This window comes from Aspergillus campestris (assembly GCF_002847485.1).
Source record: "Aspergillus campestris IBT 28561 chromosome Unknown P168scaffold_1, whole genome shotgun sequence".
NCBI classification, from domain to species: Eukaryota; Fungi; Ascomycota; class Eurotiomycetes; order Eurotiales; family Aspergillaceae; genus Aspergillus; species Aspergillus campestris.
In genome coordinates, this window is record NW_020194336.1 from 2,917,721 (window position 1) to 2,943,251 (window position 25,531).

Here is a 25,531-nt window from a genome sequence, read left to right on the forward strand (position 1 = left end):
CTATGGTTGGCATGCAAGGAGTGGGCATTTAAAAAGAGTATAATATACTCGTCAACTAGCATGATATCTGACATCTATAGATTGTCGTGCCTCGCTGGCGCATCACAGAATAGGGTGATTATTTCTTCTGCCTAACTATGGCATTTCAACAAACATCCAACAACCAAATAAATAGCCAACAAATTCAAATTCAAACAACATTATCCCCACCGGGGCAAAACCACCAGCTACTCCCCTATCGCCACCCCCCCCCATCTAAACCAACCCTACCGCAAAGAACAACCAACCCAGTCACTCACTCATTCAATACCCCCCCTCATGAAAGTCCCCCAACCCCCTGATAACCCCACCTTGAACCTCAAAATTCCCACAGTTCAGCCTCGTATTGTCCGCAGCATGGACCACAAGCGAGCGACCACCAAAGAACGCCGGCGAGCCGACCTCAGTCGAGATGAAATAGTCCGTGTACAAGGTATCGAAGCCCTCGCCTTTAGCCGCCCAGATGGGACCGTGCTTGCCGCTGAGGTCGCCGACCTCGCAGGTCTCGGGCGCGTTGATGTCGCAGGGGGGCGTGTCGGTGCGCTTGTAGGGATCCAGGTGGCCGCCTGTGGCGTAGCAGTCGCCGTTTTCGGGGACGGGGTTGACGTGGATGTGGTATTCTATTTTATTGCTTTGTTAGTATATTGAGATTCTTTTGTTTATGGGTAGGGTAGATTTGGACACCATGCTGTGGTAACTGAGAGGGAGAAAGAGAAAGGGAGAGGGACGCACTCAACGGCTTTCCATCAGGAAGACCCGTAAACCGAGCATTAATCTTGATACCAGCCGTATCAGGCAAGGCAAACGCAGTAACCTGGCCGCGAACAGTCGTGTTACTTTTGTCCAGCAGCTCCGCCTTGAGCTGGACGGTAGGGTTGTTGTTCGTCGTGACAGGTGCTTTGGGGAATTCCTTTGCTGCTGCTGCTGCTGTCGCCGACAGGCAGAAAGCCATAAGGCTGCTTGCGAGGAACTTGGTGTGCATTTTTCTCTGTGTCTTATATACCTGGGCACCTAGGTATGTGGATATTGATATGGAAAGTTCAAAGAGTGAACTCAGTTATTCTTGTTGCTTAAGTTTGTTTTGTTTCATTCACAACCAGATTCCAAAGGCGCGGGCGTCAAGGGTATATATTTGATTGTATCCCAATCCAGGGGCCATAACATAACATCCGTCACATTCCTCCCTCATATCTCAGCCCCCGGCATGTACGCACATCCTGTTCTGTTGGAATTAAGGGCCTTATTACTCCGTACATACGGGAAGTGGCAGCCTTGTGTTGGGCCCTTCTGTCAAGACATAACCAATGAGGCGCGGGGTGCTCTTTGAACGGCTGTGTGCGTTGTTGGGACTATTGGCGCCACGGCTTTTTTTTAACTTTTCCTTGTCACTCAGCCTTGTTCGGTGGGTTTTATTTCGGGCCCTAATTCCCTGGGCTTGGATTAAGGGCTGAGGTGGGTTTCGTGAGAGGGTTTGTTTAGCTTGGGATTGAGATTGATGTTGATATTGGAGGTTATTGGATTGTTTCGTGTGCTACTTTTATGGAGAATGGATGTGGGTTTGTGTGCTAGGCAGCGGTGTCAATTATCTTGGAATGTTATTATGAGTTCGATATGCAAGGCTGTACTGTTCTATATATAGCATACTCTATGTGTACAATATACACTTCTCTCTGTTGCCTATTGGTGAGTTTACTGAAGGGAATATATCATTCATCAAGTCATTCATATACACATAATGTAGGTCGGAAAAAAAAAAAAAACTCTAACATCCAGCAACATGCTCAAGCTCAGTCCAGAATAGATCAACGCCGTTTTGCCAAACGTAAGTGGTCAGCCCATCAAACTGTAAAATCACATCACACATATAGCAGTCTCCGCCCAGAATGTGGCTACTCCTCAGGAGTAGACTCACTAGGCTGAACACCATCATCAATTACCATATCCAGCTCCTTCACCGGGTGTAAAAGCATCGGAGGAAGACACATACGCCCCTCCCCAGCCACTTCCGCCTGCTCGCCCCCGTCGTTATCGACCTTATAACCCAGCCACCGGCGCCACAGATTGGGCGAGAACCCCGCCGAGTAGAACCATGTGGTGCCGCGGAAGTTGTGCTCGCGGTCGCCGAAGATGGAGGTGCGCGCGCCTCCCGACGCGCCGTTGCGGCCGGCGTTGAACACCGACTCGAGGTACCGCGTGGGCCACCGGCGGTCGACGTACACCGAGTGCGGCACGTACACGGCTTTGAACCCGTGGTGCAGCGCCGTTGTGGCGGGCCACATCTCGGAGAACATGCTGTGCCGCTTGAGGGTCGTCTCGCGGTGCATCGTGTGGAGCAGCTTGCGGGAGAGACGCGAGGCTGTGATGATGGCTGTCCGCCGCGGGGGCATGCCGTTCTCCCGGTTGTACCCGGTGACGTCGTCACGGAGGAGCCAGGTGGTGCCTTCTGGGTCGTAGAGCGGGTTGAACACGACCAGGTCTGCGTCTTCCCCGACGCCCCATTCGTATCGGTCCTTGTCCACCGTGGTTGGGGGGATGCCCTCGCCTTCAACTTCGAACATGTCGCGCTCGTCGGGCCGCTCGGGTCCCCAGATCGGCTTGTCGCCCTGCTGTTTGTGAGGACTTTTGTCTCCGGGCGTTGGACCGTTGGCTCCACTCCACATGTTGTTCGGGCTGTTGGTGCCGATCTCGGTCTGCACGCGGACCATCTGGCGGAAGTCCTCCCAGGAGCCGTGGACCGAGGGAACATAGAAGCGAGCATTTCGCTCCCAGAGGCCCTTCCGCGGCTGCTCCTTTGCCCAGCCGACGACCTTCTCGAAAAGCTGGTACCAGTGACCTGTGTACCGCGCGTCCATCTCCCAGTTCCAGTAGTAGTCGTACTCGGGATGCTGGTGTGAAAAGTACTGCATGGGCATGTAGGTGCTGCGGTATACACCGTGGATGGGCAGCCCGCGGGTCATTGTCTCTTCCAATCCGGGGTACATGAGAGACATTTGCCGTTCGGACCACAGCGTCCCCAAACCGCGGAATTCTTCGGGCAGGGAGTCTTTCAGGACACGGTCGTATGTCTCGTCGTCGGACCAGATCTGCAGGTTTTCGTCCTTGACGTGAACCAGAATGTGAACCACGTATTCACCGCCGGACATGAGCGATAACTCCGAGATCAAAGAACGCAGGTATAGGATGTCCTCGGAGGTGAAGCGGAAATCATGCCAGGTGCGGATCACGACAGCCGTCCGTTGCAAACGCTCACTGCCAACCCGTGGCGGTTCCTGTCGGTCCTGCAGTTTTGGCGAGGTCTCGTTGGTCGTGAGCAGCGTGCCCACCGGCATCGAGAGGAAGTGATTCGCCCGCGGTTTCGGCAGATCCTGGAATCGATGTCGGTTGATATCGAGGCAGCGGCTTTGAGCAGCAGCCCAGTCCACTTTGCGAAAGTCCACGGGCGGGTGTTCTTCCCAGACGCGCTCTGCGCCGTCACGGTCGCCCTCCAAGCCGGCGCCGATGCCGCCTTTTCGTACGCTATACCCTAAGCCGTAGGGACCCAAGCGGCCAAAGCGGTCAAAGCACACATCGTCTTGAATCCCCAGCATCTCGTTTGAGCCCATCACGGCGTCCGGGAAACCCCGCGGAACCGCAGGATAATGGTGAACCTGGGGAACGTGGATCGCCCGATGCTCATCCAAGAAGCACTCACGCTTCTCGCCATATTTCTCAGTGTATTTCTGCGAGGCGTAGTCGGGATAAGGATTGAAAACCGAACTCGACACGGGCAGGTGTTTGTCGCGTGCCTCGACGGCTGGTTTCGTCTCATTGGCATCCAACCCCAACGCCTCCCATTCATCGTTCGGATATTCAGCGACTTGACCTTTGCGGGGCACCAAGGTCCGAATCCCACCGTGATATCGTGTTAAGAACGGGAAGCTTTCCCAGGTCGGCGGCTTCGGAGGGGTATTAGGTACTTCCAGAGGAACTGGACTAACAGAGGAAGTGATCGTGAATCGGAACAAGGTGACAATAAACAAGACCAGCGCCATGAATAGCGAGAAGCAGAGCCATCTCATGATGCGATGGGGGACGCGGTAGAAGCCTACACCAGCGCGGGTGCGGCGCACCGTTGTAGGGGCCAACATAGGTTGGTCCGAAGGGGAAGACGAGGTGACCGAGTCGTCACCACTGTCTGCTGAAGTGAAGGAACTGTAGCTCGTTCGGCGGTAGTTGCGTGGTCGGTGTTGTTTCTCGAGGTCTATTGTGGCATCTCGACCGCCCGGGGAGCATGGGAATGAGCCATCGGAGCTAGAGGAATGCCTCCCCGTTGGGAGCGTCATGGCTGCGCGTCGCAAGGGCTACAGGCTGACTGCCGAAAAATCGACAGCAATGCCACGCAGCGGGTGTGGTATGTGAGGAGGACGATCAACGGACCGATCCAAAGTGTCAAGGGATGCAGGGAGTGAGGGACCAAGGGGGATTGTCCTGGGATGCGACTGAGTTAGGAGGAAGGGACTGTAATGAGACATTACAAGGGATCTGATCTCTCACGTACCTCCTGGTAAACTCAATGCAACCTAGATGGTATGGCCAGCATGCAGTCAACTCACTACTTGATTAGATCAGAGTACAAAAGAAAGAATTAAGATTAGATTAATAGGAAAGGAAGATGGAATGAAATGGGATGAATAGAGAACAATGAACGATCTCTGAGATGCGAGTGGGGTCCAAGGACGAGAGTGGATGAGATGGATAGATGGAGAGATCTATAAAATGATATCAACAAAGGCGCCCCAGCAACTAGTCGGCCGGGGATCACTGGATCGACGCCAGCGTTGCCCAAGGGATGGAACGCTTGCCACTAGTCACCTTACGGCTTGGCATATGCTGCCTTGATGGAAATCATTGCCGAATAGCAAGCAATAAACATATCCCAGTTTTTATCAAGAGGATATCTTTTGTTATGGATCACAGATGTCTTTGTTGACAAAAGGAACAGGTACAATGTGTGCCTATATCCAGGTACTTGAAGGTATCTCAGCGGGCCGTACCTCGTACCAAAATTGGTTGGCCAACTGGTCAACCCGATCTGGCTAGGGCGATAGTAGGTCGATCATGGTTACTTCTGGATGAATTCGATTACACCCACTCTTTCAGCATGAATTTGCTTGACAGACTTATATGAGTATCTATGTTATATTTACTACAATATATTTGCCCATACTGTTAGAGATACAGCAAGGTAATGGCTTATGTGAGGTGATAGCTGCATACCCAATCATGCAGATAATGCACAAGATCATCCCCCAGCAGTATAAACCATATCTATATCATTAAACATACGTAGAGTACACCACCTATACAAGCACTCAAAAACACATATTCAACTTTAAAACTATCTTTAAAACTATTGCCCGCAGAAGTCAGTCCTAACAGGAAGGTCAAACCATACACACCAGATCCAATACCACATCTAATTCCGCAACTTTATTGACCTACACAGTCAATGCAAAGACACTCTAGCCATCCGCTTGCGGGCATACATTGCTCCTATTTGCCTATCTACCTTCTGGGCCGGATCATACTTGATTTCTATCTAACTCGCTGGAATCACGGATGGAGACTGACCTTTCTACCCTTCTTGAATAGTCGAATGCTGGATAAGTTGGATACTTGATTCGGACTGCCTATCAACTACTTTGCCCACGATAGCAGCGTAAACCCTCTCGTCATGGTATGCTTACCCTACTACCTACACCCGTCACGACACTCAACCTCCATAACTACCTCAACCACACTACCCTATAGACATCTACCCCCCCCCCCCCCCCCCCCATAGATACTAAAGCTAACCCTCACCAAGCAGAACCCACCCCCATCAAACATCCTCCCCCTCATCCTCCTCACCCTCTCCCTCCCCCCCCTCCTCCTCCTAACCCACCATATCCGCAAAGACTACCACGCCTTCCTAGCCCTCGGACCAGGCGGCACACCCTCCACGCCCACAGGCTACCTCCGCATCAGCCTCCTCCGCCTCATCGCCCTCCGCAACCCACTCACACCACCACCCATCCCCTCAACCCTCCACAACCCGAACGGCCTCCTCCATACCTCATTGCACACCCTCCCCACACGCCCCAGCCCCCGCCCCCTCATCTCCGGAATCGCCCCCCAGCGCCAACTAACACACAACAACACCAACACCATGCGTCGAGCCCTCACAAGCGCCCTCCACACCCTCGCCAAACACAACCACTCCACCCTCTACACAGCAACCTCCTCCTTCGAGAAACACAGCACGGCTCTCTTCATCCATCCCCTCCAACCCAACCCCTCCACCACCACTACCAATCCCTCCAACGGCAAAGAAATATGCCACGCCCACCCCTCAGACGGAAGCCTGCACCTAACACTGCACCCCGCAGACGTAGCCACCGCCATCGAGCGCGGCTGGGCGCAGCGGCATCCGCTTGCTCGTGATGATGACACCGGGTGGCTGGGAGGATTGCTGGGGCGGTGCGTGCCAACTGGGTTTGTGATGGTTTATGCGCCGCGGGATGGGCATGAGCTGCGCTGTGTGTTGGAGATTGTGCGTGCTGCTGCTTGGTGGGTTAGTGGGGATGGGATGGGTGGGGGCGGGACGGTTGTGGATGTTGGGTGGGTTGGTGGTGTTGGGGGTGTAGATGGGTTAGGTTGGACTGAGGGGATGGGAATGGGGTCGTAGGTTTAGGTCTGGGTTTAGTGTGGATGAATCTGGTTATATCTTATTTTGTTGGGTTCAGCTGTTCTTTATAGTTGGCTTGGTAATGTGGTAAATGTGATGGCCTAGATAGTAGTCTACTATGGTTGTTTCAAATCAGAATACATTGGCGTTTTTGAACGTAACCCGTTCACGGTGGCTCGTAAATATTCAAGTTTTGCCAGTAGAGTAGAAAACACAAGGAAAATCAAGTAAAATAATAAAAAAAAATAATAGGGGGGAAGAGGCAAAATGGGAAAGGGGAAAGACACAAAGGGAAAAAGAAAAGGAAAAGATGTTTTAACAGGAGTATGCGTTGAGATCGACGCCGGGATGAACGAAGAAAACACAAAAAGCTAATTGCATAGAGGAATGAAGAGCCGTTAAGAGAACATACAAGCACCGCCACGTAGCATTTCCTGCCCTACACGGGGTGTCGTTGCCAGCCCCGGTTCTCCATTCATCATCCCCAACTCCCAGTCAACCATCCAGATCATCCTTCTAATGACATAACAACAGTCTAGCTGTCCCGGTTCGTTTTGCGGAGCGTCTCGGCGAGCCACTCCAGACCCTCGTACAGACCGTCACCAGTGGTGGCGCAGGTGGATTGGATGTACTAGATTTCGTTAGCCACGGATACCGTCATCCGAAGGGGTCGGTCCAACTTACCCAGGGACGGCGGGTGAGACTCTGCAGACCAAGCTGCTGGGTGATCTCGGCGGGGCTCATGGCGTTCTAACATCACGTCAATATCATCATTTCGCTGAAATCTCCTGTCGAAAAACATACCGGCAGATCTTGCTTGTTGGCAAAGACAAGGAGGAGGGCATCACGGAGTTCATCTTCGTTCAGCATGCGCTGCAGCTCTTCCCGGGCCTCGACGATACGATCCCGATCGTTGCTATCGACGACGAAGATGATACCCTGGGTGTTCTGGAAGTAATGTCTCCAGAGAGGACGGATCTTGTCCTGTCCACCGACATCCCACACGGTAAACTGAATGTTCTTGTACTCGACGGTCTCGACGTTGAAACCTTTACAAGTATTTCAGGTCAGTTGCAAGTTCCCCTCCAGACCACGTGGCCTGTGGTCCGACCAAATCTCCTGATTGACGGAACACGGGGAGGGGCGATGACTGACCGATTGTAGGGATGGTGGTGACGATTTCACCCAACTTCAACTTATACAGGATGGTGGTTTTACCGGCAGCATCGAGACCGACCATGAGGATTCGCATCTCCTTTCTGCCCCACAGACGATCGAACAGCCGCGAGAAAGTGAGACCCATATTGGCGGTGGCGAGGATGTAGTTCGAGGACTGGAAGGGAAAAAAGCGGTGTCAGAATAATCAATAGTCGAAATGTTTTGTTGTTCGATAATAGCCAGATGGACGGAAGAGCGAAAAGCAGTAAACAGAAACACCCGTGGTATATAAGGGGGGAGAGAAGAAAGCAGTCAAGGGTGCACGATAACCGAAGCCGGGGAAAAGAGGCCTGCAGAGTGGGCAGAGGGCCAGAATAAACCCAAAAAAAGGCCCAATGACCAGAACAATCAGGGGTTACCGCATACACGGAGTGGGCGCAGAGAGGGGGGAAACAATACAGGCGAGTCGACGGAGGGGGGAGTATGCGATTCAAGAATCAAGGGCAACGGCGAAGACAAAACAGTAGGTAGCTTACCAGAAGATATAGAGGGATGGAGGGTGGAATGGGGTGAGGTTCGTTCAAAGGTGGTGATGGCGTGGGAAGGAGAATTAGAATTAGGACAGGTCAAGTCCGGTCAGGACAAGCAGGCGTTATGTTATTATGGCGGACACTAAGACAGTCACTGTTTTGGTCGGGCGGTGGGATTTTGCTGCGAAAAAATGCCAGGTCAAGAAATTCAGCCGCCGGCGTAGCTTCCGTCACTCTTGAACGAAACCAGCCAGGGAAAACAAGGGACCGATAAAAGGGAGTACACTAATGTCTATACTGGAAATGCTGCTATAATTACTCTATCAACCAGTCGATCATTGTTGATAGTTGTTACTATTGCTACTGTGCTACTGTGCTACTGTTGCTGCCTAGCCATCTTCCACCGTGGTCTTTTATCAGTATTAGAATACTCCATATCGATCAATCCAGCATCTTGTAACCTAGAGTATTCAAGAAGTATCAAAGACAGTAATAAAAGGTATAATACTGGTACGTCACGAAGAGGACACGGTGTTTCCCCATCCATGGGAGAACCTGCCTGACTAAAAGTAACCACAGCTAAATAACTTCGAGTTAAACCCAACGAACAAAGGTCCAGACAACCTAACTGGCCATCTCCTGATAGGCTCCCCATCGGCCTGGATTTTAAACCCCCCATCGAAGTGGATCTCGACGGTCGTTGTCGTCTGTCCAAGAAGTTATCTCGACTTCCCCTATAATTTGCCATCAGAACACTGATTACATATATCGTGTCCGGTACTGTACGATTACACCGCACTACTTACTACAATGAAGATTCGCCCCCTGTATGGAGACCAGCTTCGAAGATAACCCCAAGAACTTCCGGAACCCACATACGCGTCATGTTCGAAGCTAGTCATTTCCCTTTGGGTCCGCTCTGGCTGTCTGTCCTTGATAAGCTACGTCTCCCTATTGGACTAGCCTTTGTCAATCTGTCTTGATGTCTCTCCTGATCGGAAGTCCATGTGACAGACTCTTGTGTCCATTTAGAACCATGTGGCTGTTATTTTACATCCATAGCGTACAATTTACAAGCATTGCACAATACGGTGTCAGTACCTTATAATACCTAACGCTAATCAGATGGTTGGTCTCGGTCTCGGTCTCGGTGTCCACTCCTGTCGCCGCGGGAGTGACTCAGCATATAAGGCCCATGGTTCAGATGATAATCAACTCTTGAATGGGATTGTTTCATCTACCTAGTTCGGTAAAGGGCCACGTTGGTTGCTTCTTGCATTGTTAGACTCCGCTGAGCTATGGATATACTGCGAGTATTATCGTTCTTCTCATCCTTCATAATCCGTCACGCATTTAACATCAGTTGAACATATCAAGTCATCACCAGACGACTTGGAATTTCAGTGCAATCGCAAGTCTTCGTCTTCTTGTCGAGCGCGTAGTCGGTGTTTCGAAGACCGGAAGAATGTCTGCCAGAACGACTGGTAGATGGGTTTACCTTCAATGGTGTCGCTCATGTATCCGAACATGACCAGAACCAAGATGGACAGGACCATGATCACCGCAAAGGCCACCCAGTACTGGGCGACGGTGTAGACCCCCTTTACATTCGCTAACTCGGTCGAGAAATACCCGGTCATCAGACTAACTGGCAGGAAGAGGATCGTCACCTTGGCCAGGAGGATCGTGATGCGGGTCAGCTTTTCGACGGCCTGCGAATCTTTCAGGGCGATCAAGTTGAAGTTCTAGACAGCTTGTCAGCAAAGTGTCTGCAATAGCATGGGACACGCGTCTTACAAGAAATGTCATGGATTCCTTCTCCGTGAGGCACGTTTCGAGCTCCGAGAGGCAGTACAACTTGATACGGTCGAGCAGTCGTTCGAAACGCGTCACAGCAGCTGGACTCAGTCGCACACCAACGCTGTGGTCTGACAGAATTGGGAAACTGGGGCTATATGGCAGTGTCTGGTGTTGGGCATCCGCCGTCTGGGGAGCTCCATTGATATGCGCTGTCAAGGGTTGAGGAGGGTTCGAGCGAGCCTCGTCACGGAGGGTACGCTGTTGTTGCAGAATACGCAGCATGATCAGTTCGTAGCTCTGGTATAGGCGTTTCAAGACGCCCAGTTGTCGGCCCAACGTGTGCAGTTCGTTTACCAAATCAATAGCAGGCTTGGTAAGCATATCTCGTCTCTATGTTGCCGCGTTAGACGAGGGACAAACCAAACGACCGGGCCCACCTACCAACTTGTCGAGAACAACTCCATATCTATGCTCCCGCTTCGCAACGAGGGCGTAGCTCGTGGGCCAATCGTCAAAGATATAGAAAAAAAGCAGGCTCGGCCCGTCGTCCTGCCTGATGCTTGCGTCGTCTGGCCCTGCGTCGCGGAAGTGTCGCACTCGGATAGTCACTAACGAGTCGCTCTCCGATAGGGCAGAGTGTTGTTTAGAAACCCCAGCAAAAATAAACTGCACGTTTCGGCGGACTATCCCAAGGACAGACCTCAGCTCGTTTTCCGACGGCTTGGACGCCCCAGGATACGGATTCTCCTGGATCGACACGACAGTCCCTACCAAATTAGCAAAAACCCGTCAAAATTCCAAAGAAAAAAGACCTACCATCATTGAATAGAATCAACCACGACCATAATCGTTTTCCGTCTGGGAGGAACTTCTCATTTTGTATCTCAACGTTCGGAACGACGTACAGGGAGTTGAACCCGAGACAGGTATCTGTAGCCTCAGTTAGTAGCGATTATAGAAAGATAGAATGGTCCAGTGCTACATACAACGCGGTCCATGGTCGACGGAGCAAAAATGCCAGATCTGGTTCGTCACATGGGCAAAGGTAAGGCCTCTGAACGACGCAGCCGTCTGGGCCTGGGTTTGCGTGGCCAAGTCCTTCATCGCCTGCGCCTCTTCGAGGTCATCCATGCGAACACGGGGGGATGGATCGACCATTTCGACCGATGGAGATTGGGGTTTAGAAGGGTCGGCATTGGCGGCAGGTTTGGATGGACGTCCCACTGGTTCTGTACACATCATTCCCCGCAACCGCTCTGAGACTCCATAGTGGCTTGTGATTGTCTGGACGAGTCAATCTCATGGAGGGACTATAAGTGCTTGTTGTGAAACTAACCCTGATTATGTCCTTCTGCTCCTCGGGGGCCCATATATTTCTAAGCTCGCTGTTAGCGATCAAAAACTTCCAGTAGCAAGGTGTCAATGCGACTTACATCCATCGAGTCCCAAAGAACCCAGGTTTCTATCAAATGATCAGACCAGATCAACAGTGAGAATGTCCCATAGTCCATACCTGCTGTTGGAGCAAGGCTGCGAGATCGCCATTCTCCATGTTCACCGCGCACCACGCATCATCATTGCCAAAGTCCAGCACAAAGTTGCGCGTCCCTGGATTCTGCAGGTGTCTCAAGTAATTCCTGAAATTCGTACCATCATCAATGTTATCGAAGCTATCCTGGATTTTCGGATTCTTCGTAAAGCTCGAATAATACTCGCGAGGTGTTTGAAAGCTGTGAGAGCGCGGAGATTCAGACATGCTTGCTTTTGCTTCCCTTCACGTGCTAAACAAACAGTCTAAACCGCGTTTTCGCAAAGTGACAATTAAGCGTGGAGTAAGTATACAGAATATGTAAAGCGGGTCAGTGATAAGCAGTTAACAATAGCTTGACAGAAAGATGAGAGAAAAATTAAGCACTTCTTCAGTAGCACAAAGTGCTTTGGCAATCGTACTAATAAATGCTAAGATTCAAGACATCATCAGCGCATTATCAGCCGCGTGCTAAAGTTAGGAGCGAATGACTGAACTAGTCAGTTGAGGGCTGAGCCGACGGTGTCGATTTACCAGTCGATTCGCGCCCAGTGTTCTGCTGCCTTGGGGGCGTGAGGAGGGGGCTCGTGCAGCTGACCGGCCTCTGACCACACCCCCTAAACATTTACTACCGGAACGTGACTTCCATATGTCGCATATGAGCTTGGAAGGGGTCATTAGTTCCCAGTAATTCTCGACTCTTAATCAGTATAAAGTTCATTAGACTACGATCCTAGATCTAGATGCTGGGCAGGGTGTATACCCCATCCTGGCAGTGATACCCTAGAATGGGTTGGAGAGTGCTAGAATGACTGCGAGACTGAGGGGGGGGAAAGTGTTCTTCTTCTCGTACACTTTGCATCTGCCCAGATAACAAATGGAGCCCAAAATTCAGATGAACCATTGCAGAAGATGGGATGTTTTGTCTCGACCACTGCTTCATTGAGCCGTACGCACGTGACTCGGGGATTAGATTTTATGCTATGTCTTTGTCATCAGTGAACTTCATTAGGCGCTTAGGGCAAGGCTATCCCACATCCGGTTAGCGCCGCTACCACCCACAAGCGGAGACTGGATTTTCTCTCGATGTCGGGAGCCTCTTTTCTTTCTGTCTTAGGAATCAGCGCAGAGCCACACCTTAAGATCCCTAAAAGAGACCTTTTGGAAGACTGTCAGCATCATGTCGAAGATCACAGTCGGTATGATATTTCCATCTCATTCACGCCGTCGTCCCCTGTGAAACCGCTGCTAACATCTATTGCCTCGTGACAGCCGGAGTGCGCGATAACGTTTCGCAGCTCCTCAACTACTCTCTCAATGAGAAGAAGAGGAACTTCCTCGAGACCGTCGAGCTTCAGATCGGTCTGAAGAACTATGACCCCCAGCGTGACAAGCGTTTCTCCGGCACCATCCGCCTGCCCACCGTGCCCCGCCCCAACATGAGCGTCTGGTACGTCTATATGCCTCTGCGCCGACAAATCTTGAAAGATGGATGTGATCGACGGGAAACAATCGTCGAGTGATGGATAATGGCGGAATAAGGTGGCTGACAGTTGTCTTTCTACAGTGTTCTTGGTGACCAGCACGATCTCGATCGTGCCAAGCACCACGGCATCGACGGCATGTCCACCGACGACCTGAAAAAGCTGAACAAGAACAAGAAGCTCATCAAGAAGCTCGCGCGCAAGTACGATGCCTTCCTGGCTTCCGAGTCTCTGATCAAGCAGATTCCCCGTCTCCTCGGTCCCGGTCTGTCCAAGGGTATGTGACATCTATTCGCCTTGCAATCCTCTACCTCAAAACTGACCGTGATTTTTTTTCCCCTCTAGCCGGCAAGTTCCCCACCCCCGTCTCCCACGGTGAGGACCTGAACAACAAGGTCACCGACGTCAAGTCGACCATCAAGTTCCAGCTGAAGAAGGTTCTGTGCCTGGGTGTTGCCGTTGGCAACGTCGGCATGATCGAGGACGAGCTGGTCTCCAACGTTATGCTGGCCATCAACTACCTCGTCTCCCTGCTCAAGAAGGGCTGGCAGAACGTTGGAAGCCTGGTCATCAAGGCTTCCATGTCTCCTCCCAAGCGTCTGTACTAGACGTCTTGCGCTCTTGCGTTACGCTGGGGTTTTAGGATCTTAGCTGTGGGGTTTTGAACGCCTTATGTATGGAATGAAAAACACTCACGACTTGGTTCTACTTTTTTCTTGACACTCGTAGTCATTCTTTTGTATCTCAGTAAAATTGGTAACTGAAGATGCGATCAAGTATGCGTAAAACTACATGATATCTATAAAATAAATACAAGATATACTATCAATGCCAAAGATGCGGTTACTCCATTCCAGGCATCAACTCCGTCTTATCCAGAACCATTCCCCTCATACCGATAAACTCCCGCAAACTCTCCCACTCCTCCCCCTCTTCCTCACCCCTCATGTACTCATCCTTGAACCCCCACGCAAGCGCAACCTTATCCAAAGCAGCCCGCTCCTCCTCACGGAGCCAGCGATGCCGCAACGGCATCCCCGACTGCCACACCACTCTCTCCATCTGGTCATTCGCAGTCGTGATCGCCAACAGCCCAACGGAAGAAGTCCCGCCCACATACGCAAGGATAGCAGCGAACGCGATCCCCGTCGCAGTGCTCGGATCCATGGTATTCTGCATGCTCGCAGCCCACGAAGCGACAGCATAACAAGCAGCAGGAGCAGCCGCCAGACCGCCCAGCGGGATAGCAGCCTTCTTGAAGACCTTGGCGCGGTGGAAGGCCGGCGCGCAGAAAGTGTGGTCGATTATAGACAGCACGAGGGGCAAATTCCGCTGCTCAATCGCAACACCCAGCGCCATGTTGGCGATGTCGACGGGGATCGCGCTGTTGATGTCCTTGGGGTTCGCCTTGTGGTATTTGACGGGCGAGCTGCCCTCCTCGGGGTGGGGCTTGTGCGCGTACTGGTAGAAGATCTCGGGGAAGTAGTCTGGGCGCTTCAGCAGCGTTTGGATTTTGGAGTAGCGGGCTAGGGCCTCGGGGGTGATGAAGACCTTCTCGTCGGAGAGGAGCTCGTAGGCGACGCGGGAGACGGCGCTGGAGAGTTGGGGGATTGTGTCTTTGGGGGAGGACTTGGTTCGCTTCCGTGTTTGGTTCTTTTCCTCCAGGTCGAGGAGGTGCGAGATCTCATTGTCGTCTTTTCGAGGGGCTGGTGTCTTCGAGTCTTGCTCGGGGAGAGCCAGCGCCTCGGCTATTTCCTGGCATCGGTGCAGAAGGGAATCGACCGTCTGGTTCGAAGGGACCGCGTCCGTGTTTCGCAGCTCGTCGAGTTCCTGTTCGATCTGCGCGAGGGTAGCCTCGGGGGTCTGCGAAACGGGGGATTCGGACGCCGTAGACGCGAATCGTCTCGGGATTGATCGAGGGAACGTCAATGGTCGGTTCAGCGCATTTCTGGGGCGCACTTGTCCGAGTTCCGTCTTGCGGGTGAACGGTCTGGTCGTATAGGGTCGGGCAAACTGAGACGGCTGGCGGGGAGCGGGCGAAGCAGATATCTGGCACAACTGACACACAAGCGCGTGTGGAGTCGAACCCTTCTGACGGGGGAGAGCAATGCCTTTCATCATCATCATGGAACTGTGGGACTCTGGTGAAAGATGCTAATCACGACAAAGTCGATATGGCCCATATTTACCGTCTACTTAGCCAAGGCGGAGACATACTGCCGGCGGCAACACCGCCACTAGTGCGTTGAACTCCGAAGGCAGCCTGGAGTCCCTCTGACGAACCATTTACCTAACCCTCCATTATCTCACTCCCCTTCTCCCCTCTCTCCTACTTCCTCTTCCCCTCTGGTCAACACAGCTACCTGGACGACATCTCTACGTCTTGGGTTCCTTTTTATTCAGTTGACCCTGGCCTTCTAAGGCAAGAACAAATGATCCCTAACGTTTTGGAGTATCGTTCTCCCTAAGTGACCTCATCGACCCTTATCCCTATCTCCCCGGCATTGAGCGCCATATCCAATTGTCTTAGATAGTTGTCTCGACAGCATGCCTCCGCCGCCCCCGCCCCCGCCGCCACCCGGCGCGATGGGTGGTCCTCCTCCTCCTCCCCCGCCAGCCATGTTACCAAATAGGCCGCCCAAATCGGAGGTGAAAGATCGGGTAAGATAGGAACGAATCTGAAGCGCCCGCCCCGGCCGACTGCTAATCTCTTGGATAGGGCGCGCTCCTGTCAGATATCAACAAGGGCGCCCGGTTGAAGAAGGCCGTTACCAACGACAGGTCGGCACCACAGGTCTCGGGGGGGGTGAAATCAGGCGGCGCGCCTCCCGTTGCAAGTGCCCCGCCTGTCCCAGGAATGAAGAAGCCCCCCACCGCACAAGCACCGCCAATTCCAGGAGCAGCGAGCCGAGGACGGAGTGATAGCGGAGCAGGAGCAGGAGGCGACAGCGCACCGGGAGCTCCTCCGCAGCTTGCTGGGATTCTTGCTGGCGGGATGCCCAAATTGCGCAGTCGAGGAGGTGTCGATACCGGTGCCAACCGTGACTCGCCATATAAGTCGGAAAATGATAGCTCTAGGCCCCCAGTTGCCTCAGCTCCAAAGCCTCCAGGCGTTCGTCCTCCACCACGCCCGGTTTCGGCAGGCTCTCCACCTGCTCCGGTGAACCCGCTGGTCGCGAATCTCAGGAAACCTCCGCCGAGGCCGGGCTCTCGACCGTCGTCAACTATCTCAACCGCGTCGGCAAAGTCAGCCCCCGATGTTCCACCTCCTCGCGCGCCTCCGCCAGTGCCCGGTCCGGGAAGAGCGCCCCCTCCACCAATATTCTCCAAGAAGCCCTCTGCTCCCGCCCCACCGCCTCCCTCCGCCAGTCCGTCGGCACCACCCCCTCCTCCGCCTGCGGCGTCAGCCCCCGGGCTCCTCCTCCTCCAGCGCCTGCGCGATCTACACCCCCGCCCCCGCCTCCATCATCAGCCCCGCTACCGCCTAATGGGACATCCGCAGCTTCGATAGCCGTACAAGCAGCGAGGAACGCCCTTGGCCATCACACCCCGTCCGCGCCCCCTCCACCCCCACCAGCAGCGTCGGCGCCCGCTGCACCTCCGCCACCTCCTCCCAGTCAGCCCTCTCAGCCTCCACATTCCTTCGACGCTCCCGCCAGTTCCCAACCCAGTCGTTCCCCTCTGGACCCCAGCGCTTTCACCCTCACGAACGGCGGGCCGTCGCCGGGATCGAGCCCTCTGGGTCCAGGTGCGCACGGGGCCATTCGGGTAGATGACAATCGATTCAAGTTCCAACCGGAGGGGCTTTTACCCAAGCCTCGGCCTTTCGTTGGGGGTACTCGACGGTATCGCGCAGGGCGGGGAAGCAGTGTGCCGTTGGATCTGAGGGCTTTGACTGGTTGAAGCAGACGTGCAAAGTAGTAGGCAGTGGTAGCGAATCAATATATTCTATAAATTGTATCATGCATTCTGGATCAGTGGACCTTACTAGAATTGAAAGACATCATCCACCGAAATTATTAAGATTGGCATGAGACGACTGCTTTGGAATGAATCTTTAACCATTTGTTTCATATGCACATAATTAGGAAGTAGTGGAGACACTGTCTTGGTGGAACGTTTCCACCATCGACATGGATGGTAGCCCATATCTGCTCTCACGTGACCATGTAAACCATATCGGCGACGGTGACGGGACCCGGAGAAGCAGCGCAAACACTTCCAATTGCCGGCCACACCCCTCACTACATAACTCACCATACCCAGAATAGATTCTATCGACGGCCCGACTATATACGATCCGTATCTACGCTACTGTCCGAAACGTGTGCCGAGGACGACACCGCCCGCGAGCTCTCCCATCACGTCGGGTAGCATCACCAGCTCACGAAATTCCGAGTCGGGCGATCTTGAATCCTTTTGCGGTCATCTCACCACGACCTACTGCGTCTGTCTACGTCCAGGACCTCATACGGTTTCCATCTGTTCGTGTTAGAGACGAGCGCGGCTCTCCCGACGAACCGAAATAGCTGTGACTAGCTGGGGATCATATCGCTATCCAGGGTTTTAAGCCGAGGCGCGCATTCGAGCTCGGAGACACCATATCAGTACTATCTCACGACTTTCACTCTTTTTTCTTTCGAAATCCCACAATGTCTCTCAACTCTTATATCAACAGTAAGGAACCTAGATCGACGCAAACTCTCCACGCAAGGAAGCAAGCTAATACGTGGTTACCGCGTTCCAGAGAAAATCCTAGTGTTGACCGTTGACGGCCGCACCCTGCTGGGCACACTGCTGTCCACTGACCAGCTAACAAACTTAGTCCTCCTGGACACGATCGAGCGCATCATCCGGACACCCGACGACCCGGAACCGAGCTCGCAGATCGAACACGGGCTCTACCTGATCCGCGGAGACAACGTGGTGGTGTGCGGTGAGGTTGACGAGAAGATCGACGAGGACATCGACTGGACGAAGGTCAAGGGTGAAGTGGTTCGGGGCACGAAGAACGCGTGAGGCTCTGCATGCATGCTTACGACGGTTTGCCTACGACAGGAGGCTAGCTGGCTGGTTCTCTCTTCCCTTTCCCTACCTCTCTCTCTCTCGCTGTCTCTCGTTCGCTCGCACGCCCTCCAGTGGTCTTGTTGTCACTCTTGTCTCTAATTTGCTCACGATTACGGTGGCGGATGATCGAACCATGACGTGGGGAGGTTCGATTGGCTTGGCTTGGCATGCTTAGTCGAGCTGGTTGTTTTCGTCATGATCTGCTTTTTTTCTTTTTTTTTTACCTTCTATTTCTTTTTTTATTGTTCTCAAAGGAAGGGGTGGTGAGGTGGCAAGCGGTCGAAGGCGTCACTTGTTTGGCTGGGGGCCATGCGGGGACGGGGCGCACGACCATGCCGCGGCCTGCATGCATGGAGGATGAGATCAGAATCGTTCCCTGTGGCTGTGGACATGGTTTGACCATCCGTGATTATCCTCTGTCAACCGACCGATTACGCTCTTCCAGACAGGGTGCTATGGGAACTTACGAGCCTCGGGACGGTGGATATAAGGCTTGACAAGGGATGGATGGGGGGTCACCGGGAACACAAGATGGCCATCCGTGCGGTCCGTCTACTGTTGGAATTTGGGACGGGGGAATGTCCACGACTACACCCCAATCAGCGGTGGTGATTCTATTTGGGGAACGAAATGGAAAAAGCAAAGCACAACGCATCGTGGGGTCCAAACTGATGTATGGATACATGTTCCATGTGTTCGATTTCTCTATACTTAGACGGAGGAACGGAATCCCTCCAGGGGCTCCAACATGACACCTGTGGCCGAGAGATCTACATTGATACCTACTATTAGGACGAAGAAAGGAATACTACTCAATCTCACTCTACCTTGCCAATTTTAGTGTTACAATGGTGACTATTTAGTTCGGGAGGGAGATGACACCCGTCGCATGAACAGGGCGCCAGGATTCCCCGGATGAGGAACTCGGCACCGCTGACTGTCGGGCCAGGGAATAGGAGATTACATATGGATCTTAAGAAGATAAAAAATCAAATTTTCACATCAAATTAAAGATCCAATGTCCATGAAATAAACCGGATAAACCAATATAAGCCCCTTGTTCCAAGCGTACGAAATGATCATCAATCTCTGACTGCGCCGTTTCTTTTCCCTAATCCACGCCCCGCCCGTGCCAAGAGAAAGTCTCTCCCAAAACTGTTTCGTCCCGTCCTGCCCCTTAACTGCCTGAGGCTGGCCCTGTCACTTTCCGTTCCGTCCTATCGGTCCCTTTCTTTCCTCTCTCTCTCTCTCGTCTCCTTCTCCCCTCTCACTCTCTTTTCCCTCATCTCTCCCCTCTTCTCGAATTCTTCCTTCTGATTGTCGCTCCTTTCCTTACCCCTCAGTTCCCTCATCCCTGGAGATAGACTTTGTCTTCGGTTGTGCTCGTCGTATTGAGCCTTTTTCGCCTCCTTCCCCTATCTCACCGCCCATACGTTGTAGGTCGCTGGGCGACCTCCGTTATCTATACCTGCCAGCTTGCAAACGCCAAGAACGCCCTTCATGTTCTCGTCACCGTCGCTGCACACCTCGGACTGTACTTATTCGTGCCTACGGGCTCGTCTGTTCTTCTGAACGCCCTGTCCGTAGTCGCCGGATCAACAGTATCACTTCGTTACTCGTTATCCGTTGAAACCGAAGCCGTCGTCACTCCGCCTCCGCTTTCGTCACCATGTGGCTTTATCGGGGCGTCCAGTCGGCCGTCTTCTACTACGCTACCTGCACCCCTTGTGCGAACTCAGTCGACCGTCGAAAACGCATGAAAGATGCCGCCCGATCGCGCCGCGAGAACGCCAAGATCGACGCCGTCGTGACCGACCAACCCCGACCCTTTGCCCAGCCGACCGCATTTAGCACTAACCAAGGGTGGAATGAGGAAATCGCCCTGGGCCCCGGACCCCCGCCGCGAAGGCATCGCAACAACCATCGTCGGACGGATAGTTGGAATACCGATGCACGATCCCTGGATGCCTCCGAGTTGGAGCTCGAAGGGCTGCAGAAGAAGGACAAGAGCGTGCTCAAGCACCAGCTCGGCGATCGGTGGAATCGGATGCGGTATCAACGGGAGGACGAACCGCTGTGGGGTGAAGAGGTGGAGGTAAAGGGTTCGTCGGTCGGACTCTCCGGTCGGGGCAGGGCGGACGAGGACTCGAATAGTAAATACTACATCGCTCGGGTGCCTCCTGTCAACGACCTGCACCCGCCGATCGTCAGTGGGCCTAAGAGCAAGGCGGAAACGCGATGGATGCTGCAACCTCCGCCGAGTGCCAAGGTTATGGCTGGCAAGGAGCGGTTCAGTTCTTCCAGCAGCAGCCCGACTGAAGCCACCCGGCGAACCATCCCCGAGAAGAATGCCACCGGACCTACATCTTCACCGCAAGAAACATCCCACCGTTCCTCTCGCGCCCCTGAACGAAAACCTAAGCCTTCGATCCGCGTCACTCCCAGTGGCTATCGCAGTCGGGAACCTGCTGGTCCCGACAGTCGTGTCCCTCAACTCCTGCCCTCGGCCTCCGTGTACGGCCGCGATGAATCGAAATTCGTCATCCCTGAGTCCCTTCATTCCCGATCAGATTCCTCGTCACCTCCTTCTCCGACCGACTCCTCCCCTGGTGTCTCCTTACACTCTCCCGATACCCCCGTTTCCCGGCCAGTCTCCAAGCGCATGAACGATGGCGATAAAGTGCACCACCCGCAGATCTCCAAAACTCTTTCCACCTTACAGCGGGATACCAACAAGGTCCAGTGTATCCATGTGGAAATCAACGACCCTCACGACGACGTCGCAGTAGGCCACTTCGAACAGATCCGGCCGTGGCGTTGGAGCATGGATATCTAGGGTGATCGTCGCACTCCGCCCCCTTCCTCGCTTTTCATCCTTTGCGTTCTGTTATGCTGGGAGTTGGCTTTCTCGTGGCTTTTTCATTTTCCCCCCTTTCTGATTCCAGGGGCGGTATTCTACCCACCTTTTTATTTCCCTCGGCGTTGGCAGCAATTAAAAGCGGTCATTCTTTTATCCTTTTCTGCATGGGAGCCAGAAATATCAGAAAAGCATGTTCGCCGTTCGAATAGATAAAGCTATGTGCACAGAATGGCAGGACCAGCACGAATCGAACGTGAGGACGTCGCCTGGCTATCCTCCTACTAGTCTCCCATTATACCGCCTACCTTTCTTTCTTTCTTCCTTCCTTCATTCCCTCTTTTCTACCAATTTCCATTCCGACCGTCCCTGCGCAGGGGTTCTAAACATCTTCATTCATCTGTTTAAGCTGCCGTGCGTGGATTACTCTCCTTAGTTATCAGTTATTTCTTTATACTTCTCTGGATGGAAATGATGACCCTGTGTCTGTACTTTCCATCGTGTACACTACAATAATAACCTAGGTATATCTTTTTGTTTGCCTTCCGTCTTGCGTGGGTGCATTTGAGCGTTCGATGTCTGTTTTCTTTATTTTATTTTTTTGTTTGGTTTGTTTAGTTATAGATAGGAGATCAATGGATCAATTGTGTGAATTGTTTAGATTATGGGTAGAGATTAGAGTAGGAAATGGGGTGGTATAGTTGAGTGGATGCGTACTAGTTGTGTAGGGAGTATAGTATTGAGTGGTCTCCATTTCTTATAATATAGTAGGAGGTACGGCGTATTCAGGAGTAGATAGGATATATCATTGATAATCTAATATAGATAAGCCATGTAGCATCGAAGCCAAACACCCCATAGTTACGATACGGAGATAGGAAGTAGATTACGAACTAGTTTCTATTGCTTTATTACTAGTTGATCATGATAGAGCATCAGATCAAAACCGTCTTAGTATCTTGTGTTGTTGTCAGGCATTGATGTATTTCTTAAAGATGCGCCGATACTGAACATCCAGTGTTTGTCTAGTCTAGTCTATCTAGTCTATGCTGTTTGTTTGTATATATCTCTCTCTCTATCCTTTGACGGATCACTAAATCCTAATCACCTCCCAGGGAAAACGAACATGAGAAGGGGTCTCAACTTGAATTAGTCCTTCCTTCTATACAACACAAAACTAACTACCTACCTACCTACCTACCACCTGACCAAACTGACCACCGAAGTATGGTGGTTAGAGAGAAGGTCCTCAAGTTAACTACATAACCATATGGTGTGTGGTATATGTCATCCTTCGCAGGGTGCATGATCGTCCCACTCTAGGATACAAAGGCATTCATTTCATCTGGGCATAAATAGAGGCATCCTCTGGATCTATCAAATGAATAAGGTGAGATCTAGCAAAATCTAGCCAAAGTCAAATAAATAGAGTTATACGCTTAATCCACCAGCCGGGTTCCGTCCACCATAGATACATACATATCATACATGCGCGGTTAGAACATCTGGTTTATATGCAAACAGATAGATAATTGCTTATTATTTTACCCAATAATATATAAAAATCAAGGAAGGATGAAAAGAATAAATAAGATGACGAAAATAGCACCGGGAGAAAAATCCAGAGCAAGGGCGTCGGAGAAGTAGTGTAGTGTAGACCCACGTATGCAAGGAGGAAACGCCCAAAGTAAAAGATGTAGATTATATGGTTGATTGATTCATCCGAGAAATTGATAGTTTAGGACATATAGAAACAAGATATAGAAAAGATACACAAATGCTGGAATATAACTCTGCATTGAAGACTCATTGATGAAATGCAGCTAATCCACCCCAAGCTGGAACCAGACAAATAATCCATTGTTAGCTCCCCTAAATAATAGCTAGCTAGCTAGATAGATTGATTGATGAATAATATAATCCAGTATGAAGGGCATCGCAGAATATGCTTTTCTTCTTCCCAGGGATGTGGACGATGAATTGAATGGATGTCAAAAGGAAATGAAATAGATGAAATGCAATCAAATCTCAATATTCATAAGGGTCTCACTAGCCCTAAGCCCATAGATAAAAAATCATGTCACGAGCCATACAGTTCGACTAAACTCGTTTTTTCTTTGTTTTCCGTTTACTTTGTCTTCGTGCTTTACTCGACGGTGTCTACTCTTTAGTAGACCTTCTTCTTCTCGTCCATACTCAGTTGACCCGGGCCCATGTTGACAAGGAGCAGCAGACCTCCGCTGTGTGCCGGTGTTAGTGGTTGCGGGGAGGATGGAGGTGGAAGAACGGATGACGTCACTTACACGATAGAGAGGATCTGGAAGAAATCGTACTTGGCGAAATCCTTCTGGGGGTGGTGAGGATGGAGCTGCATTGAGTTTAGTAATTGCACGCATGTGTCCCTTGGGGATGGAACATACCGTCCAGAAGTTGTTGACAAGCACGTTGAACACGCTCAGCAGCAGCACCAGCATGATGGCGCTGAACTTGGCCTTGAAGCCAACGACGACCATGACGCAGGAGACGAGGCCGAACAGGCAGACGATCACACGCCACAAGCTCCACTGGCCGGAGAAGACGAACCCGACGAAGAGGAAGATCAGCAGAACGCGCCCCGCGAACTGGACGTACATCTTGCGGTCCTTCTCGTCGAGCTGGGGCAGACCCGCGGGCACGAACTTCTTGCGGACCCACGAATCGGACAGGACCATGAGAAGACCGCCGACGACGCTGAGGTTGCGGAAGAAGAAGTTGAGATCAAAGATGAGTCCGTATCCGAGGCCCTGGGTGATGACGACCAGCAGTAGGCCGGCGACGGCGATTTCGGTGTGCTTGCGGGCGATGACCAGTGTCGAGCATACCGTCATCGCGAGCACGTTGAACAGGAGGAAGGTGTGCGTGATGCCCCAGGGGACTATAGAAGATGTAGAGTTAGCTACAACCTCTGTATGACAGCTTGTATACTAGGGGATGGCGACGGGACTATCAAAGGCCCGTCTCGTCGCAAAGCAAGGGTATGGCTTACTCCCTCGGTAGTCACGCAGGTACATGAGCTGGTCACTCCATTGGGCCAGAATCCGCAATGAGTCCTCAATGAAGGTGACCACGATCAGAAATCGGCCAAAAGCTGGTAGATACCTGCGGAGCAAAAAGACACGGTGTTAGCAGGGCATTTCGGAACTGCCATTGTAAACGCCCACCCCTTCATAAACATGATCTGGTGTAACACTCAAAGAATCGGAGTCACTGGGAGCAACATACGGCTTGATTGGGTCGGACATCGTGTCCAGCCAGTCCTCAATCTTGCTGGTCTGTTCCCGGATCGCATCCAAGGGGCTCGGATCGTCAATGGCATCAGCTCGCCCAGGACCCTGGAAGGGGTTCTGATGGCCGAGATTGTATCCCGCAGTGCCCCGGATTTGCGCCATGGCGGGAGAATTCGGGGTCTTCTGGTTTATTGGTTTCTGTTACTTAGAATAGAGAAACCAAAGAGGGCTGAAGGGAGGTGGATGACGCCGGGTATAGTGGGTAATCCTGATCCTCGGCAGTGGCGGAAGGAAAAACAAACGATAAACGGGCAAACCGGAAGATTGGAAGAGCAAGAAACGAAGCGCAAGGGAGAGAAAAGAGACCAAAGCTATAGAGAGCTGGTCAAGATCGAGAAGAAGAGAACCGTATAAGAAGTCAAGGTGAAAGGAGCCAGGGTGGAAGGGAAGTTGTTATTCTGCTCCGCCTGCTGTGGTGGTCCGTGACTTTCAGGCCAGTTCAGGACACGATAACCGGAACTCGCCGCTAGTCCCCTTGCGGTATGGTCGATTGCCGCCCTGCGCCTCCTTCAATAAACCTCAGAAACCTCAATAGAATTCCGGAGTCCGATGCATATGGAGATCATCGCTACGCCAATAAACAGTCTCCCCACGGGATTTGAAATCGTCAAAGCACCCGCATTAATCATTCTTCAGTGGATGGATATACATGGTATTAAGATACATACACCGACCCCCCCCACATCAATCGAGGGATCCCAGATCTTCTTCGTTCCCCCCACCCAAACCAAGCATAATTCCGGTAGTAAAACAAAAGCGCATGGAACAGAGAGAAAAACAACAGTTACCTGATCTGGACGATCGAACATAGCCTCCGTGAAGAAACAAAAATAGAAAAAGGCCAGCTGTCGCTCAGTGGATATACGAACGTTGCAGATCATACTCCACAATTTCGTCTGAGCCTCGACTAGCCTAGACAGAGGTATGCGAACGCCGTCCAGGTCGGAAGAAAGATACGATGGACCCCAGTTTAATATTCCACTCGGCCGCGAGTCCACAGCGTCATGCAGAATATAACCGGGAGAACACAGTCGGT

The 25,531-nt window shown here is 52.1% G+C and overlaps 12 protein-coding genes across 12 annotated transcripts; 5 read left to right on the top strand and 7 right to left on the bottom strand.

Moving 5' to 3' along the window:
* Window positions 1-303: 303 nt before the first annotated feature.
* P168DRAFT_278285 (putative cytosolic Cu/Zn superoxide dismutase) lies at window positions 304-1,021 on the bottom strand (the record flags this gene model as incomplete). The annotated part of the gene is made up of 2 exons (XM_024835680.1): window positions 304-659; window positions 772-1,021. 2 exons carry the CDS (start codon window positions 1,019-1,021, stop codon window positions 304-306), a joined length of 606 nt encoding a protein of 201 aa, XP_024697317.1.
* A 759-nt stretch (window positions 1,022-1,780) lies between these two features.
* On the bottom strand, window positions 1,781-4,715 carry P168DRAFT_247237 (DUF3405 domain-containing protein). The gene is made up of 2 exons (XM_024834074.1): window positions 4,577-4,715; window positions 1,781-4,506 (listed from the first exon to the last, which is right to left on the bottom strand). The coding sequence occupies exon 2, from the start codon at window positions 4,359-4,361 to the stop codon at window positions 1,929-1,931; it is 2,433 nt and encodes an 810-aa protein (XP_024697318.1). The 5' UTR covers window positions 4,362-4,506; window positions 4,577-4,715; the 3' UTR covers window positions 1,781-1,928.
* A 242-nt stretch (window positions 4,716-4,957) lies between these two features.
* P168DRAFT_323799 (uncharacterized protein) lies at window positions 4,958-6,884 on the top strand. The gene is made up of 2 exons (XM_024840736.1): window positions 4,958-5,043; window positions 5,888-6,884. Exons 1-2 carry the CDS (start codon window positions 4,996-4,998, stop codon window positions 6,743-6,745), a joined length of 906 nt encoding a protein of 301 aa, XP_024697319.1. The 5' UTR covers window positions 4,958-4,995; the 3' UTR covers window positions 6,746-6,884.
* Window positions 6,885-7,160: 276 nt separating this feature from the next.
* arfA (putative ADP-ribosylation factor) lies at window positions 7,161-8,428 on the bottom strand. The gene is made up of 4 exons (XM_024833078.1): window positions 7,901-8,428; window positions 7,550-7,794; window positions 7,430-7,495; window positions 7,161-7,376 (listed from the first exon to the last, which is right to left on the bottom strand). Exons 1-4 carry the CDS (start codon window positions 8,046-8,048, stop codon window positions 7,281-7,283), a joined length of 555 nt encoding a protein of 184 aa, XP_024697320.1. The 5' UTR covers window positions 8,049-8,428; the 3' UTR covers window positions 7,161-7,280.
* A 1,115-nt stretch (window positions 8,429-9,543) lies between these two features.
* P168DRAFT_263097 (uncharacterized protein) lies at window positions 9,544-12,236 on the bottom strand. Its single transcript, XM_024834780.1, has 8 exons — window positions 11,747-12,236; window positions 11,667-11,695; window positions 11,570-11,609; window positions 11,220-11,517; window positions 11,050-11,163; window positions 10,675-11,000; window positions 10,231-10,623; window positions 9,544-10,178 (listed from the first exon to the last, which is right to left on the bottom strand). The coding sequence occupies exons 1-8, from the start codon at window positions 11,987-11,989 to the stop codon at window positions 9,834-9,836; spliced, it is 1,788 nt and encodes a 595-aa protein (XP_024697321.1). The 5' UTR covers window positions 11,990-12,236; the 3' UTR covers window positions 9,544-9,833.
* Window positions 12,237-12,941: 705 nt separating this feature from the next.
* Window positions 12,942-13,993, top strand: P168DRAFT_301371 (60S ribosomal protein uL1; the record flags this gene model as incomplete). The annotated part of the gene is made up of 4 exons (XM_024838521.1): window positions 12,942-12,960; window positions 13,034-13,211; window positions 13,329-13,522; window positions 13,591-13,993. 4 exons carry the CDS (start codon window positions 12,942-12,944, stop codon window positions 13,851-13,853), a joined length of 654 nt encoding a protein of 217 aa, XP_024697322.1. The 3' UTR covers window positions 13,854-13,993.
* A 40-nt stretch (window positions 13,994-14,033) lies between these two features.
* Window positions 14,034-15,531, bottom strand: P168DRAFT_278291 (uncharacterized protein; the record flags this gene model as incomplete). Its single annotated transcript, XM_024835681.1, has 3 exons — window positions 14,034-14,044; window positions 14,142-15,399; window positions 15,463-15,531. 3 exons carry the CDS (start codon window positions 15,529-15,531, stop codon window positions 14,034-14,036), a joined length of 1,338 nt encoding a protein of 445 aa, XP_024697323.1.
* Window positions 15,532-15,567: 36 nt separating this feature from the next.
* P168DRAFT_286795 (putative proline-rich, actin-associated protein Vrp1) lies at window positions 15,568-17,211 on the top strand. Its single transcript, XM_024836426.1, has 3 exons — window positions 15,568-15,906; window positions 15,965-16,647; window positions 16,773-17,211. The coding sequence occupies exons 1-3, from the start codon at window positions 15,793-15,795 to the stop codon at window positions 17,146-17,148; spliced, it is 1,173 nt and encodes a 390-aa protein (XP_024697324.1). The 5' UTR covers window positions 15,568-15,792; the 3' UTR covers window positions 17,149-17,211.
* Window positions 17,212-17,897: 686 nt separating this feature from the next.
* On the top strand, window positions 17,898-18,264 carry P168DRAFT_314790 (U6 snRNA-associated Sm-like protein LSm8; the record flags this gene model as incomplete). Its single annotated transcript, XM_024839833.1, has 2 exons — window positions 17,898-17,922; window positions 17,993-18,264. 2 exons carry the CDS (start codon window positions 17,898-17,900, stop codon window positions 18,262-18,264), a joined length of 297 nt encoding a protein of 98 aa, XP_024697325.1.
* Window positions 18,265-19,981: 1,717 nt separating this feature from the next.
* Window positions 19,982-21,148, top strand: P168DRAFT_314791 (uncharacterized protein; the record flags this gene model as incomplete). Its single annotated transcript, XM_024839834.1, has 1 exon — window positions 19,982-21,148. The coding sequence occupies one exon, from the start codon at window positions 19,982-19,984 to the stop codon at window positions 21,146-21,148; it is 1,167 nt and encodes a 388-aa protein (XP_024697326.1).
* A 1,813-nt stretch (window positions 21,149-22,961) lies between these two features.
* Window positions 22,962-24,896, bottom strand: P168DRAFT_286798 (protein ERV29). Its single transcript, XM_024836427.1, has 5 exons — window positions 24,431-24,896; window positions 24,195-24,307; window positions 23,590-24,083; window positions 23,473-23,537; window positions 22,962-23,409 (listed from the first exon to the last, which is right to left on the bottom strand). The coding sequence occupies exons 1-5, from the start codon at window positions 24,595-24,597 to the stop codon at window positions 23,337-23,339; spliced, it is 912 nt and encodes a 303-aa protein (XP_024697327.1). The 5' UTR covers window positions 24,598-24,896; the 3' UTR covers window positions 22,962-23,336.
* Window positions 24,897-25,078: 182 nt separating this feature from the next.
* On the bottom strand, window positions 25,079-25,515 carry P168DRAFT_21748 (uncharacterized protein). Its single transcript, XM_024833089.1, has one exon. The coding sequence runs from the start codon at window positions 25,374-25,376 to the stop codon at window positions 25,128-25,130; it is 249 nt and encodes an 82-aa protein (XP_024697328.1). The 5' UTR covers window positions 25,377-25,515; the 3' UTR covers window positions 25,079-25,127.
* Between the last annotated feature and the right edge of the window lie 16 nt (window positions 25,516-25,531).

What these genes read in the sequence shown, in the direction of transcription:
- P168DRAFT_286795 (XM_024836426.1), top strand. Translation starts at nt 15,793, where the DNA reads ATGCCTCCGCCGCCCCCGCCCCCGCCGCCACCCGGCGCGATGGGTGGT. An exon ending in AATCGGAGGTGAAAGATCGG is followed by an intron (nt 15,907 to 15,964) that starts GTAAGATAGGAA and finishes TCTCTTGGATAG; the next exon opens with GGCGCGCTCCTGTCAGATAT. An exon ending in CCCCCTCCTCCGCCTGCGGC is followed by an intron (nt 16,648 to 16,772) that starts GTCAGCCCCCGG and finishes ACAAGCAGCGAG; the next exon opens with GAACGCCCTTGGCCATCACA.
- P168DRAFT_286798 (XM_024836427.1), bottom strand. Translation starts at nt 24,597, where the DNA reads ATGGCGCAAATCCGGGGCACTGCGGGATACAATCTCGGCCATCAGAAC. An exon ending in ATGTCCGACCCAATCAAGCC is followed by an intron (nt 24,308 to 24,430) that starts GTATGTTGCTCC and finishes TTTGCTCCGCAG; the next exon opens with GTATCTACCAGCTTTTGGCC. An exon ending in TTCCAGATCCTCTCTATCGT is followed by an intron (nt 23,410 to 23,472) that starts GTAAGTGACGTC and finishes ACCGGCACACAG; the next exon opens with CGGAGGTCTGCTGCTCCTTG.
- P168DRAFT_247237 (XM_024834074.1), bottom strand. Translation starts at nt 4,361, where the DNA reads ATGACGCTCCCAACGGGGAGGCATTCCTCTAGCTCCGATGGCTCATTC.
- P168DRAFT_21748 (XM_024833089.1), bottom strand. Translation starts at nt 25,376, where the DNA reads ATGATCTGCAACGTTCGTATATCCACTGAGCGACAGCTGGCCTTTTTC.
- P168DRAFT_263097 (XM_024834780.1), bottom strand. Translation starts at nt 11,989, where the DNA reads ATGTCTGAATCTCCGCGCTCTCACAGCTTTCAAACACCTCGCGAGTAT. An exon ending in AGCAGAAGGACATAATCAGG is followed by an intron (nt 11,518 to 11,569) that starts GTTAGTTTCACA and finishes TGACTCGTCCAG; the next exon opens with ACAATCACAAGCCACTATGG. An exon ending in CGTCGACCATGGACCGCGTT is followed by an intron (nt 11,164 to 11,219) that starts GTATGTAGCACT and finishes CTGAGGCTACAG; the next exon opens with ATACCTGTCTCGGGTTCAAC.
- arfA (XM_024833078.1), bottom strand. Translation starts at nt 8,048, where the DNA reads ATGGGTCTCACTTTCTCGCGGCTGTTCGATCGTCTGTGGGGCAGAAAG. An exon ending in CACCACCATCCCTACAATCG is followed by an intron (nt 7,795 to 7,900) that starts GTCAGTCATCGC and finishes ATACTTGTAAAG; the next exon opens with GTTTCAACGTCGAGACCGTC. An exon ending in GTCTCACCCGCCGTCCCTGG is followed by an intron (nt 7,377 to 7,429) that starts GTAAGTTGGACC and finishes AACGAAATCTAG; the next exon opens with TACATCCAATCCACCTGCGC.
- P168DRAFT_323799 (XM_024840736.1), top strand. Translation starts at nt 4,996, where the DNA reads ATGTCTTTGTTGACAAAAGGAACAGGTACAATGTGTGCCTATATCCAG. An exon ending in CAATGTGTGCCTATATCCAG is followed by an intron (nt 5,044 to 5,887) that starts GTACTTGAAGGT and finishes CTCACCAAGCAG; the next exon opens with AACCCACCCCCATCAAACAT.